General features: G+C 35.6%; 1 protein-coding gene across 1 annotated transcript; it reads left to right on the top strand.

Moving 5' to 3' along the window:
* The first annotated feature begins 2949 nt into the window (after nt 1–2949).
* Nucleotides 2950–15527, top strand: LOC18440855 (uncharacterized). Its single transcript, XM_006850992.4, has 6 exons — nt 2950–3449; nt 9674–9808; nt 9990–10074; nt 12504–12598; nt 12887–13054; nt 15080–15527. The coding sequence occupies exons 1-6, from the start codon at nt 3101–3103 to the stop codon at nt 15241–15243; spliced, it is 996 nt and encodes a 331-aa protein (XP_006851055.2). The 5' UTR covers nt 2950–3100; the 3' UTR covers nt 15244–15527.
* The last annotated feature ends 1157 nt before the right edge of the window (nt 15528–16684 follow it).

The following is a 16684-nucleotide window of genomic DNA, read 5'->3' as shown; positions in this document are numbered from 1 at the left end:
TTGGTCTGCTATGCTCCTTTGGGGGCATACTATACATTACTCCTTTGGGCAAAACACTCTGGATTTTTTTTTTTTATGAAAAAAGTTTATACAAGGTTGACGCCTTAAAATATAAAATTAAGTTACACCTCAAAAATCCCTGATGTTGAAAAACATCCTACTGATCATCTCGACATCGAGATGTATGGATAATGAAAAAAGGAAGATATCAAGTTTCAAAATAGTACATCTTTCGATACATTATCTGGATCGTCCATTTTCAAGATTTCCCTGTATTATTAGATCTGCTTGATTTGAATTATTTTTTGAGTTTAAAATTTTATAATTAGATATGAAAATAGATTCTCGTGCTATCCTAAGAATTTTTTACACCAAAATTGCATCTTATGATAGAATATGAAGGTACACCATACTTTGATTGTTTAATGTTAGTTTAAGGTATTGTATACTATGCGGCCATTTATCTTTGTTACAATGAGGTCATAATTACTCTTAGCTTTCAAATATCAATTTGGGTGACTTGCGGTGTGTCACTAAAGTTGAGAAATTTTTTTGAACTTTGAGTCCAATCAATGACACTTTTATAACATCTGGATTTGAAACCTGACGGACAAGAATGATTGTGATCTTTTGTCAAGATGAATATTGTATGCATTTTTTTTACTATCGCAATTAATTATGGGTGGTCTTTACATAAGATGGATGTTAAAAAATGCCTTCTTACATGGTGACCTTGAAGAAGAAGTCTATATGAATATTCCTCCAAGTCATTATAAAGAAAAAGATAAATGTTATGTACATAAATTAAAGAAGACATTGTATGGACTTAAACAATCACCACACACATAGTATGTTAAACTCAGCTCAGCTTTGATGAGTGTTGAGTTTCTTATAAGTTCTGTTGATTATTCGATGTTCATAAAAACTGAAATTTCAAGTACAAGAGTTGTACTCATTTATGTTGAAGATAATATCATTACAGGTAATGATAAATAAAGAATCATGAAGCTTAAAATTATATTAACAATAAATTTGACATTAAGGACCTTAATTAACTAAATATTTTATCGGCATTAAAGTAGCACATTAAAAAAAGGACTATTCAGTTTTCAAAAGAAATATGTCTTAGACCAGTTGAAATAAACTTGGAAACTGGGAGTCAAACCCGTTGACACCCATGTTGATATCAATTGCAAAATTATTTTAACAAAGGGAAAACCTCTTGAAGATGTGGGTTGCTTTCAAAGACTTGTGGGCAAATTAATTTATTTGACTGCGACACGACGAAATATAATGTATACGGTTAGCCTTATGAGCCAATTTATGTACGCTCCTAGAATATGTCATATCGAGGTCATCAATAAGATTATCAGATATCTTAAGTCGTCACCCGCATTTGGATTAAACATAATGGCTACACTAATATTATTGGTTATTCTAATGTTGATTGAGCAGGTAGTCAAATTGATAAGATCCACTACTGGCCATTGTACATTGGTTAGAGGAAACTCGATCACTTGGAAAAGTAAAAAACAAAATGTACTTGCTCAATCCAATGCAAAGGCTGAATATCGAGCTATGGCTTTAACTACAAGTGAATTGATATGGCTAAAATCACTACTTCGATATATGGGGTTCTGAATGGTCAATCCAATCGAGATGTTATGTGAAAATAAAACAATTATGTATATAGCCTCCAAGCTAGTTTTTCATGAAATAACTAAGCATATAGAAGTTGATTTGACACTTTGTGAGAAAAAAATAATTAGTTAAAATTTATTAATACTCTTTATGTTTAAAGTGAAGACCAACTTGTAGACATGTTTACCAAAGTTATTGCAAAAACAAAGTTCTATCAGAAACTATCAAGTTGGGCTTTGTGGATATCTTCACACTAACTTGAGGGGGAGTATGGACGATTATAGCAACAAGATACTAAGTTTCCTATCTTGTGAATTACAATATATTGAGTTTCCTATTTTGTGGGATTACAGTTGTTATGATATCTATTTTGTAAAAGACAAGATTCGTAATTCTATAAATACCTGGTAAACCAGAGTAATCCTATATAAATTGAGTGTACAATATTCTTAAGATGGCTTGAGAATATATTTTCATTTCTAATTAAAAAATCTTAACTTCAAAGTGGTTCAAATCAAATAGATCCATAAAGGAAAAAATTTATATAAGTGCGAGGCTTAAACAATCAAATTGGAGTGCACCTAAAAAATTTCACTAGAAGAGGTTGTTTTGATGCCCAAATATCCTCAAATTGATTATCTAGACCTTAAGATGCTGGACGTGACAAATAAATAGATTTCAACTTTTGGAAATAGTGCATCTTGTAATGCATTTTTGGACTATCAATTATCATGACTTTCAAGTTTTCATATATCTGCTAGATCTACATTATTTTTGAAGCTTTAAATTTTGTAATCAGAGATAAAAATATATTTTGAGGCGATTACAAAGATTTTCAGTATTGAAACCATATTTCTCGATACTATTTAAATATGCGCTTTACTTTGATTGTTTAAAGCCTCAGCTTTATACAAACCGCACCCATCTATAAAAGCTTGGAAATGTTGAAAATGGGCGGTCCAAAGAATGTGTTGTAAGATACACTAATTTTAGGACTCGAAATTTATAGTTTCATATTCATACATCTTGATATCAACATAATCAATTAGAAGGTTTTCCAACATCAAAACAATAGATTTTGAGGCACATTTTAATTCTACATTTTAAGGTTGCAACCCTACTTAAACCTTTTTCAATTTCAATTACCTTTTAGAAATCCTTAAAAAAAAAAAAGGCCGAATAGTTTCGGCGGGAACTCAACCACGTTCACAAACCAAATGCCACTCAAACTCAAAACCATTGGTTTACATTTTACGACGCGTTAATTAGGTTTGGTTACTTAAGCCGCCACCGCACATGCATGAAGATGCTCGAAAGTGTAGAGAGAGAGAGAGAGTCGAAAGTGTAGAGAGAGAGTCGAAAGTGTAGAGCGAGAGAGAGAGGGTTGTCGAGGAGAGAACAATTCGAACGAGAGAGTTATCTGAGAGAGCAATCGTTAGAGAGAGAGCGAAAGGCTAGAATGCGGAGAGTTGTTAATGGCAGTCTTCTCTCTCAAGCCCTAAAAAGTTGCAGGCGTGCTGTCTTACAAGGGCCAGAACCTTTTCAGGCACATAGATCCATCCATGGCCGAGGCCTGGAGCCCAGTTTGGCCTTGGCCAGGGTCCATGATCTGAGCCTCAGTAATGGCGGACGATCTAGGGGAACGCTGCCTGTTATTGCAGCGGGGGCTCTCTCATTCTCTCTCTCTTTTGCAGCGTCTTCTCTCTCTACCGTGGCTGCTAGAGAGTTGCCACCTTATTCAGAGAATTTCCCTAAGGAGCTTGTCCTTTACCAGTATGCTGCTTGTCCCTTTTGTAACAAGGTCAAAGGTTAGTGGTATGATCAATCTTTAATTTCTCGGTGTGGTCTTTATCTTTTTACATGGATTGAAAAGGTGGTTTTTTTTTTCTCTTTGTCCAATTTTTCTTTGATTTTTTTTGGATTGCCTTACCCTCTCTCTCTCTCTCTATTTATCTATCTATCTATTTATCTACACCTTATCCAAGCAAATAATCTGTCGTCTCTTTATATTCTTGTTTCGAATGTTTGAATTGTGCTTTTTTGTTCTTGTTGTGAAGTTTTAAGACCAGGTACGAATCATACATTATTCAATTCAGATGATTAGAGTGTCTATTTTGAAATTCTGATGAATCGGATTACCTGCTCTAGAGCTTGCGGCTGCTCCCCTCCCGTTGCATATATCATTAACAATTGAGTTCATGTTGGAGCTTACTGTTTGGAAAAATGCTTATTGCCTGAAAAATGATTGTGAAAATATTTGATTAGTGTATAAAGGCGATTTATAAAGTTATTGGAGAATTATGCATAAATATACTTGCTGATATTTGTCCAGATAAATCTAATTGTGATTTGGAAAAATACAAGTAACTGATCAGGGTTAAGGTTCTGCTGGATTCTAGTAGTACTAGAGAGTTCAGTTGAACTCTATGGAGATTGAGCATTACAGTAGCATCTTTTCTTTTTCCTTTCTGTTTGAAACTTTTTTAGGGGGGCGGGGGGAAGGGGAGAAGGGGGGATGATTCCTTTTCCTTTTATAGGTAATAATTCTTATGCAATGAAACAAGAAAAAGTAGAAGCAGACTGCATGTTTCTCTTTTGAGTTTTCTTGGATTTAAATAGACAAGTTCTATTCTTTTAGTGTTTGATTTAGAGAACTCAACATATTCTCATAAATATGCTTTTGGGCTTTTGTGTATCATATCAATTTGATAGCATCAGATCGTTTGAGATAACATTAATATTTTTGCGATGACCCATAATCTTCATCACTAAAAATGCATACCAAGCAATCATTTGTCTATATTGATGTTAATTGCTAGGGATGTTGAACCGATGAAGAGGTACTCCTTCAAATGTCTTCGAAATGAACAAGATATAATCTTTCAAAAGGGCTAGAAATATCAGTTGATATCTTGATGATATAAGAATATTGAATATTAGGTAGTGTCAGGAATGGCCATTAGGCCTAGATGGTATGATTGGTAGGGTGCCACAACATGGTGTCTTGAATTCCAGGCCTACCAAGATCACCTGTTACCAACGGTTTTGTTGACTTGAAATAGTCAATAATAGAAAAATTCAAGCATATAGTGTAGACTGCTGCAAACTTACAACAACTTAAGAACTTTTCTGGAGAGCTATCCTTTCTTATGTCTCACCGCTTTTTGGGGTGATCAACCGATGATATCAAGTCACAAGTTCAGGTTGTTAATATTTCATCCTTAAATATCGGTTGTTGATATAGCTAATAATTCTTATGCAATGAAACAAGAAAAAAGTAGAAGCAGACTGCATGTTTCTCTTTTGCGTTTTCAAGGATTTAAATAGACCAGTTCTATTCTTTTAGTGTTTGATTAAGAGAACTCAACATATTCTCATAAATATGCTTTTGGGCTTTTGTGTCTCATATCAATTTGATAACATCAGATCGATTGAGATAACATTAATGTTTTTGCAATGGCCCATAATCTTCATCACTAAAAATGCATACCATGCAATCATTTGTCTATATTGATGTTAATTGCTAGGGATGTTCAACCAATAAAGAGCTAATCCTTCAAATGTCTTCGAAATGAACAAGATACAATGTTTCAAAAAGGCTAGAAATATTAGTTGATGTCTTGATAACATAAGACAATCGAATATTAGGTAGTGTCAAGAATGGCCTTTAGATGGTATGATTGGTAGGGTGTCACAACATGGCGTCTTGAATTCCATGCCTAACAAGATCACTTATTACCAACGGTTTTGTTAACTTGAAATAATCAATAATAGAAAAATTCAAGCATATAGTTTAGAATGCTGCAAACTTACAACAACTTAAGAGTTTTTCTGGAGAGTTATCCTTTCTTATGTCTCACCACTTTTTGGGGTGAACAACCAATGATATCAAGTCACAAGTTCAGGTTGTTAATATTTCATCCTTAAATATTGGTTGTTGATATTTCGTCCTTAAACTAATAATCAATATCTGTTTTAAATTAGCCCCATCAAGTGTGCCAAGTTTGGCCCGTAAACTGGTGACTCGGGCTCCTACTTGCCTGAGTCACTTGGACCTAGTAGGGTGTTAGATCGAGATAACCAACCCTAAAAATCTGGGCGAGTATGACCTCGGATCCCTGGAATTTATGTATTTTAAAATAGTGACTTGCTTGAGTCAGGTGGTTCAACTTGACCGAGTCAGCCTCTGATTCATGCTTGGAACCCTGGTGAGTTTGAATGTGAGTTTAGGCTTATGATTGAAAAGTCCTCACGCCAACTTAGAATCACCCAAGTTGACTTGGGATCGAGGTCCATGTGTTTTAGGAGGAAAAAACCCATAATCGCCTGACAGTCTCAATTTGTTCATAATCTTTCAGTTTTTATTTTTTAAAATGGCTTGGTTTGATTGGAACTTGCTCAAGTCAAATTGGGGGAACTTGGGCTCGGACCCCTGACTTGTTGGAGCTCGAGTCGGACTTTACACTACTCTAGATAATAGAATTATTCTGTGTTCATGGTGTGTGTTTGCTGAAAGATGTAGACATCTACTCTAAGAGGAGGCAAACACATTTGAATAACACTAAGGCTCATCCTGTCAATGGGGATCTTTATTTAGATTTTGGGGTTTACAATCCTACACCTTGCTTTTTTTCCCTCCGCATTAATGATGGAACACCTATGTTTAATTGATTACATTGTCGGAGAAAGGGGAGAGAAGATGCAATTTACATGAAAGAAAATATGAAGGAGATAGTACATTCCTATATGCTTCCTAAGTCTTTATGTGCCTCTCTTGCCTTTGAGGAGCTGGTTATATATGCTCCTTTAGGTGTATTTCCTGAAGGGAAAAGTTATCTATTGCCGAAAACATTATTAATGAAGTGGGAAAGTGGAGACTTTGAAAGTCGTCGATTAGATGTTGCACTGGGTAGTTTAGCAAGCTATACAAAGCACACACTGTATGTGGCATAAGCGTCACGTGGCAAAAGCTATACAATTGGACGTTATGGGACCAAAAATCATCACTGGTGGACTTTGTAAAGCATGTCGATGGATGCGAGATGCCTCAACTGCTAAAGCCCCTACTAGAGCTGCTTAAGCAAATGATGACAATCTCTTTCTATTTTATTTCGCTATTCATCATGACTAGATGACTTCTTTCGCTTGAAAGAAAGAAGACATAGGCAGCAGTAGCAGTAGTAGTCGGAGGAGCCTTCCCTCCTCACTTACTAAATATAAGAAGTATTATTCATACATGGTGATGGCCACATGAGGCATGAGCTGAGGCGTAACGCCGAAAGTTTGTCTTTATTCAAACTTACCCCTTAATCTTGAGTGTTGCGAATTATTTCACCTGCCACAAAATGCAATAATAATGCCTTGATGAACTATTGTTGACAAAGACATCTTAGATAGTTTTATATGCATGAGCGGTATATTAGTATACTCGTATTCCACATGTATTTGTTTGGGTGTTGAGGAGTCCTTTGTTCGTTTTGCGAGTTAGCATGGCGATCAGTTAAGTTTTTTCATAGAAATAAATCGTCAAATAGTTCAACAGGGACGTCTGTTGTGTCGCATGCCGCACCAATCTGGATCAATTATTGCCCTAGTCATATTTGGCTAATCCAAGCAATGATGCCGTGTTATTATCACTAAAGGATCTGAGGGAGTTACAATTATGAAGCATGTGATTTTGCATTATATTGTACACAATTGACGTATTTTAGTTGTCATGTCCAATGTCAAACATTTGATGCCTATCACGCTATGGGACAAGGTCTCCACTAAGTGACTTGTCGCACGTGACATTTTCAAGACATGAACTAGAGATATATTTATTAATATTGAAAGTGATACAAAAACCACCCAAATAATGTGTAGTCTACAATCACATATTACAAGGCAATACAAATCAAATATAACATGATACATGAATCATAGTACATTAAGAAATAAAAGTTTTAGTGAGGGCAAAGTAAACAGCGGGGTTGCTAATTTGGTTGGGTCAAGCCAACGACCTATTTGTCAAGCCTACTCGTATTCAAGAGGGTAGGGAGGCAGTCATCGGTGGAAGAGAGAACCCCAATAGTACAAAACAAAGAGGGAAGAGAGTTGTAGTTTTCCAGTGGTAGCCAGATCTGGCAGCTTGTAGGGATTCCAACTAATGGATCCGAACCTGACCCGAATAGATCTGGACCTAACCCACTGGATCCATTCTTAGGATCACAATCTAGATCTGTGTTGGGTACCCGATTAGCAGGCCTTCATCAAAGCTTCAATTTTAATGTGTTACTGAACATGTGTGTATCATGTTATATTCGATTTGTGTTGTCCTATAATATGTGGTCATTATGTAGTGCGTAGGTTGCACACTCTGCATGTATAAAGCATTTAGTGTTTGAAAAGCCTTAGATTTAGGCTCAGACCCGCCAATGTTCTGAGAGTTGGAGACTACCTTGGTCAAGTGGGACTACCCAACTCAGCTGAGTCTCTATTGTAAATGCATTAAGTTTCAGGGACTTGAGGTCCAACTCGCCCAAATTTTTAGGGTTAGTCATCCAGACCTGACATCCTGCCAGTTCCTAGTGAGTGGGCAACTTTGAGCCCTAGTCATTGGATTTTAGGCTAGTTTACAGTCCAGCCTGGGTGATTGATGAGCCTAGACTAAAGCAAAAGTTGATTCTTATTTCTAGGGTGAAATCTCATTAACCAGAATTTGCTTCAATTTGATATCATTGTCATTCATCATAAGAAAAGGTAGCTCCTTATCCAGAAAACCTCAAAATCTATACTAGGTATGCGGCAAATCGTACTGTATATTTGAATTTTCTGTTATTGTATATTTGAAGTAAATGAACTGTTTGCGGCACTGCTTAATATTGGAATTTTATACGTCTTGAACTAATATTTATAGCCTTATTTGAAATATTACATCTTGTTTATTTGAACTCATTTGGAAGTTTACATCTTGATCAATTAAATATTCCTAAGAATCAAAAAACAAAATATAAATGCCTATGTTTAAATTCAAATGCATCCTTGCTGACAAGTTATACCATATATAAATCTTTACAATATTTGTATTGAGGTAGAACTATTTCCATGATTGAGTTTAGTCCGTGTAGAGTGTAGACACACACACACACACACACACAGTCTTTGGTGGTTACATAGATCCATATAATTTATTTATGGAAATATTTAAAGACAAGAATTTTTAACCAGTGGTTAGAGTTGAGAGTGCTCTAAGTTTAGATTGCGGAGTGCATAGTCTAGAATGTGAAGGTTCTTCCATGGATGATGAGCTATGTGGACGAAATACCACCGACCCTCCGACAAGGTAGTCCATAGACCATCGTCCCAAGGGAATGTCCTAAGTGCACCCTTCTTTTTTCTTAAAAGAAATATCTCTTAAAAGAAAAAAGGCATCTCCAAAGGAAATATCTCTTTTTTTGATATCTTACCTGCAATAGCCTACTTCCAAGGGAATGTCCCAAATATCACAAGGTGCCCAATTTTCCTAGGAAACTCTCACATGGGAGTGCTCCGTAAAATTGCTCCCCATGCATATTGTATAAGCACTCCCCACAAGTGCTCCCAATGTACATGCTATAAGTTGTACATGTATAACCTATACTCCAATGCTGCTCCCTGATAACTGTTTCCAGGTCCACCCAAGGTTTGGGAGCTTCAGCCATGTGTTGATTTTGGCCTCCTGCTCTCGAGAACTATGCATTTGTCATTTTTATGCAATTGGAACGTGTTTGAAACATCTTAATTTCTTCTTGATGATGTACTTATATAACAGTCTTGAAGGGCGTTCAACGGTTTGCTCCTGTGTGAACCTCGCAAGCATTCTGTTATTATTGTATGTGTCTGAGAGCAAACAATAATCTGTGTTCTCCTGCCATAGAAATCATTATTTCGACTAATTCATGCATTTACCGCATTGTCTTTCAGAATAGAATTTCCAATTTCTTAATGCTCATTCATTTCTTTCTAAATTGTTATCCTGATATACCCTTTTGTGCTACATTCTGTGCTACAGCCTTTTTGGATTACTATGATATGCCATATAAGGTGGTGGAGGTAAACCCAATAAGTAAGAAGGAAATCAAATGGTCTGAATACAAGAAGGTTCCAATTCTAGTGGTTGATGGGGAGAAACTTGGCGATTCTTCTGGTTTGTACTAACCATATTGACTACTGTGTGAGGTTTAGTCAAGTTTGTCCACCATATTTTGATGGTGGAGACTCCCTAGTAGTTATCATATAATATGGAGCTGGGCAATTAGGATATTTCATGTATAAATTATTGTTCATCTCTTGCATAATGTCAAGCCTCTATTGCTGAATTCTTGCAGAGATAATTTCTAAACTTTACCAGAGAATCAATCCCAAGGAAGATTCAACTGGCATCGAGAGGACAGAAGAAGATCAATGGTGCAGGTAACTTGTCCCATAAATGTACTCATCCTGTCACATAAAGATAGAGAATGATTTTGTTAGAGAATGATTTTGTAATGATAGAAGAAATAATTTTGATTGATTGAACTAGCTCTTGTATGATTTAATGTTATAGTACTTGTAATTAAATGAATTCCACTGGAACTACCATATACTGCATGTTAGGACTAACTTAATGTATATTGAGATTGGATCTGCTGGAATTTGAAAGTACTACGAATTTAATGTGGGCTTTTGGTATCGTGCCAAACATTTGGGTTAGATTGAAAGCTTGAAATCATAACTTACAGTTAGAAAGAATTCATTTCTTTTCACCTCGAATACTTCCAGAATATGTTTATTTTGATTTTATATTTATAAGGTTTAGCAGTAAGTCCACTATGGCTGGTCCCAAGCCAGTCATGCTGGTCCAAAGCCTCTGGTCCAAAGCCTGGATAACGGAGGAGGATTGTGTTAGGTTGGCAGCCAGCATAAAACATTCGCACATCCTTTCATCCATCCTGAAAGCAGAAAAGCGTTCGTGTAGCCAACCCCAAATAGTAGGGATAAGGCTCAGATTAGTGTATCAAAAAGCGCTAGGTGGGTCCTAGGCGCTCTGGGGGGTCCAGGTCGCCCAGCGCCTAGGCGGGTGCTTAGTTGAAAAAAATATACCATTATACCAAATTGCCAATATACAATATTTCAAATCCAAGTTGAAAAAAAAAAAAGAAGATAGACTTCGAGAAGAGAATTTTGATAATCCATATTGTTAAAACAGTAAAATGTAAAACCATACAAGTGTGTATGATATAAAAGTCATCACTTAACACAACAGAAATATACAGAAATTTAGAAAATATACAGTGTAACAAAAGTTAACACTCATGACTCAACACAACAGTCAAAACTCAACACTCAGCACCAAGAGGTAAGAGTTACGACAAGCCTCATCATATGCATCAGAGTTGAGGCCATCATCATCAGAGTCATCTCCCTCTTCAATATAACGCTCGTCCTCTTTTGTTTTTTCTGAATCTGCCTCTTCCTCCTCCTCTTCTTCTACATTCTTCTTACTAGTATATGCAGTCTGTGCAAATGAGGCCCTAGGAGTTTTGGCTGCTCTACCCTTTTTTTTTTCCTTCTCTGAACTTAAATATTGTATAATTTTCTCCCTGGTAGCCTCAATAACATTTTTACACGGGGCAACATCCCCCTTAATACCGGCAATGTGTTTTTTAAACCGGTAAATGCCCCCATTAGTATCATTTCTACAATAATTACATTTAATACGATTTTTATCATTTGGATTCGGGTTGTAACCATACTTCCAACTCGGATCACCACTCTGACTAGAACCTGGAGAAGATACTTCAATAGAACAAGGCTTATTTTCATCATTTTTTGGTTCTTCTAAATTCAGAAGATGTCTAATCTCATCCCGAACTGCGTCAGGAACCTTTGTACAAGAAGCAACATTACCTCTAACACCAGCAAGGTGTTTTTTGAATCGGCTAATACCCCCATTGGTATTTTTTTCACAAAAATTACACCTTATACAATTTTTATCATTTGGTTTTGGGTTGTACCCATACACTCAATCCGGATCACTTCTTCTAGAAGTAGCAAAAATAAATCTATGACAAGGATTTTGTTTTTGTTTTTGTTTTACAGAACTTATATTTTGCTTAATCTTCTCTCTGATAGCTTCAGGAACATTTGTACAAGGGGCAATATCCCCCTTAATACCGGCAAGATGTTACTTAAACCGGTTTATGCCTCCTTTTGTATGTTTTTCACAAAAATTGTATCTAACGCAATTTTTGTCATTTGTATTGGGGTTGTATCCTATTTCCAACCTGGATCTCCACTCCGACTAACTCCTGAAGAAGACATCTCAAAATAAAACAAGTAATCTAAAAAATAAAGCTTTGCACTTACTTTGGTTGCTCGAACTCCAAATTTTGATAAACAATTTAATCCTATGAAATATAGTTTTTTAGAGGTTTCTTTCTCTCTAAAAGGGGTTCTTGTGAGTTTAGGTTTCAAATGAACCTAAAACCCATCGTTCTAAGCTTATATCTTAACAAAATAAACAACAAAAGAAAAATATTTATTTTTCTGCCTCTGGGCAGGGTGCAAGCCCTGGGCGGCTGCCTAGGCGGGTTCCGTACCAGGGACCACCGTCCAGTTTGGCTGCCTAGGCACTGGGTGGTCCGTTTTTTGAACAATGGCTCGGATGATGATGATGTTTATAAGGTCTAGTAGTGTGGAAACAGTGGCATGTGTGCTTCTTACTACTGATGCTAATGCATAATTGATATATACTACACTTTATGCGCTCTTGAGCATCTTAAATACTCGGACTGCTTTTTCTTATATTGAATCCTTTGTAGTAGCTTTAAAATTACTGATGTGGCTTTTGTTGACCTCAGGTGGGTTGATCACCATTTGGTACATATGCTAGCCCCAAACATTTACCGGAGCCCTTCAGAATCACTTGAGTCATTTGATTACATAACTACTACTGGTGAGCAAATTATCTCTCTTTGGAATAGCTCCAACTATCTTTCTTCTCAAACAATTGCCCTTTGTTTCTTAATCTTTTTTTTTCTATTTGGTGTTGTGCATGCCCCGCCAGGGGTGTTGGGTGGGGTGGGGTGGGGGTTTGGGGGTTGGGATGTGTAAACAGGGTAACTATTCCTCTTGTTGCTATTGGTGTCAAACCATAAAATTTGGTTTTAGAATTTGTTGGGATGAAATGGGTCATCTTCTTCTCTTCCTTTTTGAGAAGTGACGCATTTGCTGTTTCCTGCAGGTAACTTTACCACATTCGAGAGGTGGACTGCGAAATATGCAGGAGCGGCTGCCATGTATTTCATCTCAAAGAAACTTAAGAAGAGGCATAATATAACCGATGAGCGTGCTGCTCTTTATGATGCTGTGGAGACTTGGGTTAAAGGGCTGAACAATAGATCCTTTATGGGTGAGTTATTTATTTCCATATAAGAGGGGTTTGCAACCTATTGGAGTGTGACCATACATAGTAATGTTCGCTTTTAATGGTTGTCAAAGAGGTTAAATTGTGTTTGGTTTGATCCCTATAAATTGTAGCTACTTATCATAAAAATAAAAAACACTTGCAAAGTAACTTTCAGTTTTTTCTGACAGGTACATTCTCAAAATTATTATTATTATTATTATTATTATTATTATTATTATTTTCTTCTGACAGGTAACAAAATTTCATTAATAAAAAATGATGTACAAGATCCTCTCCCTGAATACTCTTCGACTCCTTTACAGAATTGAGTCTACGTTAGCAGACTCTACCAATAGATTGCAAAACAGCCACTATGAAATGAGGTTTAGACACTCTCATCTCATGGTAAGATCTTGGCTTTCCATTTTGACTCTCTCCACGCATAGCTTTGTGAAATGGTCCTGTTTTTCATCAAACAATGGCCCTTCTCCTTGCTGCTGGAGTAATCAATATCATTGCTAGAATTCTGTCAATAATCATCTCATCTTACCTTGTGTCCATACATTTTGAACCATTGCGCAAGAACCTAGCTTCTGCCTATTTTAAGCCACGTAAAGGGTAAGGCCCTAAATAAGACGTCTGGATCTTCACCTGGTGGTTTCTCACCAGTCCTTCCATTCTAGCAGTGCCTGGATTCCCCAAGGAACTGCCGTCAAAATTTAACTTCCCCACTTTCCAGAAAGATTCGACTCACTGGACTTCCTTTCTTTCACTTTGGTAGAGTATGTTATTGTATACCGCTGTTCTAAAGTCTACAACACTACACCCTCAAAAAACTCCTCCAACCTAGCCCATGAGACCACTGCCTTGCAGACGTTGGATATGTTCCTTCATACGATGCACCCCTCTTTTTGTCATTGATGTTTCTATCATTCCTCTCCAACAAAGTCAGCCATATGACAGTCTGTAGAGTGAACATCTACAGTATCCGACCCTTCGGTAATGGAGTAGAGGCTGGTACACTCAAGATATACCAAAGAGATCTGGGATAAAAGCCCATTGAGTGTTACAAAAGGACCATGCGGAAAAACATGTGACTGCATCCTACTAATACAAGTGGCAAATTTTGGTGATTACAAACTGCTAATTACAGTCTGCTGATTTGCTCATTTTAAGTATTTCAAAATTTAATAGAAGTCCAAAAAAGTAGGACATCTAAGGGGTGTATTAGTTGTGTTGTTCAAAGGTAATAATAATGAGTATAACCCATACAAGATAAGAATAAAAGAAATTTAGAAAACAGAAATCCAATCAAAGTTCCTACTGCCTTTATATTGTTCCGATTCTTGAGAATGTATTTTTAGTTTATTATTATTATTGTAGTTTGTGCATCAACTTGCAAGCCACGAAGGGCATAATTGGGTGATCTGAACTTCATTGAATATAGATGGAAGTATAAAGCATTCATAAAAATAATAAGAATCCAAAGAGTAAATCAGTAGAAATTCAAGGAACCCAGATTGAGGGAGGTATGCATTTAAGATTTTCAAGAGACTAGCCCCACATTGGTGCTGGTAGGAAGCACAATAGAGAGAGGCTAAATAAAGTGACGATCACTTCTGGAAATAGCTTCCCATTGAGAGGAATGCGACAAAGGAAGGCTATAAATGTGCACACAAGGGGCTTGAGACAGCTGATAAGTCTTAAAGACCAAAAAAGTTTTCTAATTTATTTATTTTTCTCTTTCAAATAATTGTAACATATTGAAAGAAAATTTGAAGACTGATGCAGAAGCCAAACGGCAGATTGCATTACTTGGTTTTATCATTGAGTTCTGTCTATCCTTTTATCAATTCTGTACATTATTATCTTGATTAATATATTAATAAATTTTTTTGTTGTTTACTAGTATTATTCTTCTTATTATTTTAGTTATCATATTATTATTATCATCAATTTAATTTTGTTATTGACTTCTTCTTCTTCTTGTTACTTTTTGAGTGCTGACTATTATGTGTGATTTTTCAGGTGGAGACCGACCAAATTTGGCGGACTTGGCAGTTTTTGGAGTGTTGAGACCCATACGACATTTACAGTCGGGACATGATATGTTGGCTAATACCAGCATCGGCCCTTGGTATGATCGCATGGAGACGGCTGTGGGCAAAAGCTCTGAAATTAGAGATTCTTGACAATGTTCTCATCATATCACAAATTTTTGACCTCGAGTTTTACAAATATGATTACTGCCCTAAACAGAGAGCTGCAGTTTGATGCTTTCTAGCCCTTGGCATGCAGTGTTTGTCTGTTCCTTCGTTCCTTGTTCAGAGTCCTAGTGGGTGAATAAAGTTCTTCTAACGAAGAAAAAAGAAATAGTAGATGTGTCATTTATATTATTGGAAATCTATACATATATTAGAACTGTTTATATTTGGCACAAGGAAGTTATAATGATTCATGTGAACTTGGGTGGTAAGAGGTGTGCAATTGATTATGCTTAAAGTCTCAAAGAGAATATTTTAAAATTTGCGACATCCCAAGCCACAAGTTTCACAATTGATGGCTACTTTTACCATAGGTAAATAGTCCTTCGTAATATACAAGTTCATGTTTTTTGTGTGCGAATAATTTTTATTTGGACTTTGTTTTGTTGGAACTGTCTCAGCGTGAAGGAGGGAATTTGGTTAAGGAATTGTTATGGTGATCTAAAAAAAAATTAGTTTAACATAATATTAAAAAACACATTTAAATGAGGTTAAAAAATAGAAAAAAATGACTCAAGAAAAAGAGTTTGTAATTGGGGGTATTTTCAAAATAAAAATTTGTTTCATGCGGGCTGGACTGTATTTTTAGAAAGTGTAAAGCATGAAAAAACATGGAAACTAGCAGTCAAAATGTTATTTTTTTCGAATTATTATTTCTAATTTTTAAAATTTATTTATTTTTTCATATTCATGATCTCCATGTCCTTAAAAATTAAGTCTTAAATCCATCTTAAAAATATATTTATTTAGAGACCTCCATTTCTACATATGCAGGCTTGGTTGCATAGAAATCGGGTTCTTTCAAAATAATCTAAAATAGATAGGACAATGTAAAAATAAGTAGTGATGGCCAAAATACCAGAACACATAAGTAAACATGGTACAAATAGATTTTTTATTTTATATATATATATATATATATATATATATATATATATATATATATATATATATATATATATATATATATATAGGATGATGCCACTGTTATCCCAAAGGCTAACATGAAGATATGAGCCCAACGGCTTAGATTGAATTTGGGTGGATCTGATGATCACGGATGTTTGATAGTGTTTGCATTTTAATTTTTTTTCTACAAATCCAAATCCTTTGAAATTTTAGGTATGTGTTCATTAAAAATAGGTGAATCTTCGAAAAATATCAAAAAAATATTTACATGAAAAATTGATCAAAATACTCTCATAAAGTTTTGAGGGTATTTTGATCAATTTATTTTCTGTGGATTATTATTTTTATATATTTTTATTAGGTGCTGTTTGATGAGAAAAACACACGCCTAAAATTTCAAGTGATTTGGATTTATAGAAAAAAAAAAATTAAAATTCAAACATGAAATGAAGTCATGGCT

This window comes from Amborella trichopoda, chromosome 1 (assembly GCF_054954075.1).
Source record: "Amborella trichopoda isolate Santa Cruz 75 chromosome 1, AtrichopodaSantaCruz75HAP2 v2.0, whole genome shotgun sequence".
Classification (NCBI taxonomy): Eukaryota; Viridiplantae; Streptophyta; class Magnoliopsida; order Amborellales; family Amborellaceae; genus Amborella; species Amborella trichopoda.
This window is presented reverse-complemented; position numbering and strand designations above follow the sequence as displayed.

What these genes read in the sequence shown, in the direction of transcription:
- LOC18440855 (XM_006850992.4), top strand. Translation starts at nt 3,101, where the DNA reads ATGCGGAGAGTTGTTAATGGCAGTCTTCTCTCTCAAGCCCTAAAAAGT. An exon ending in CTTTTGTAACAAGGTCAAAG is followed by an intron (nt 3,450 to 9,673) that starts GTTAGTGGTATG and finishes TCTGTGCTACAG; the next exon opens with CCTTTTTGGATTACTATGAT. An exon ending in GAAACTTGGCGATTCTTCTG is followed by an intron (nt 9,809 to 9,989) that starts GTTTGTACTAAC and finishes GAATTCTTGCAG; the next exon opens with AGATAATTTCTAAACTTTAC.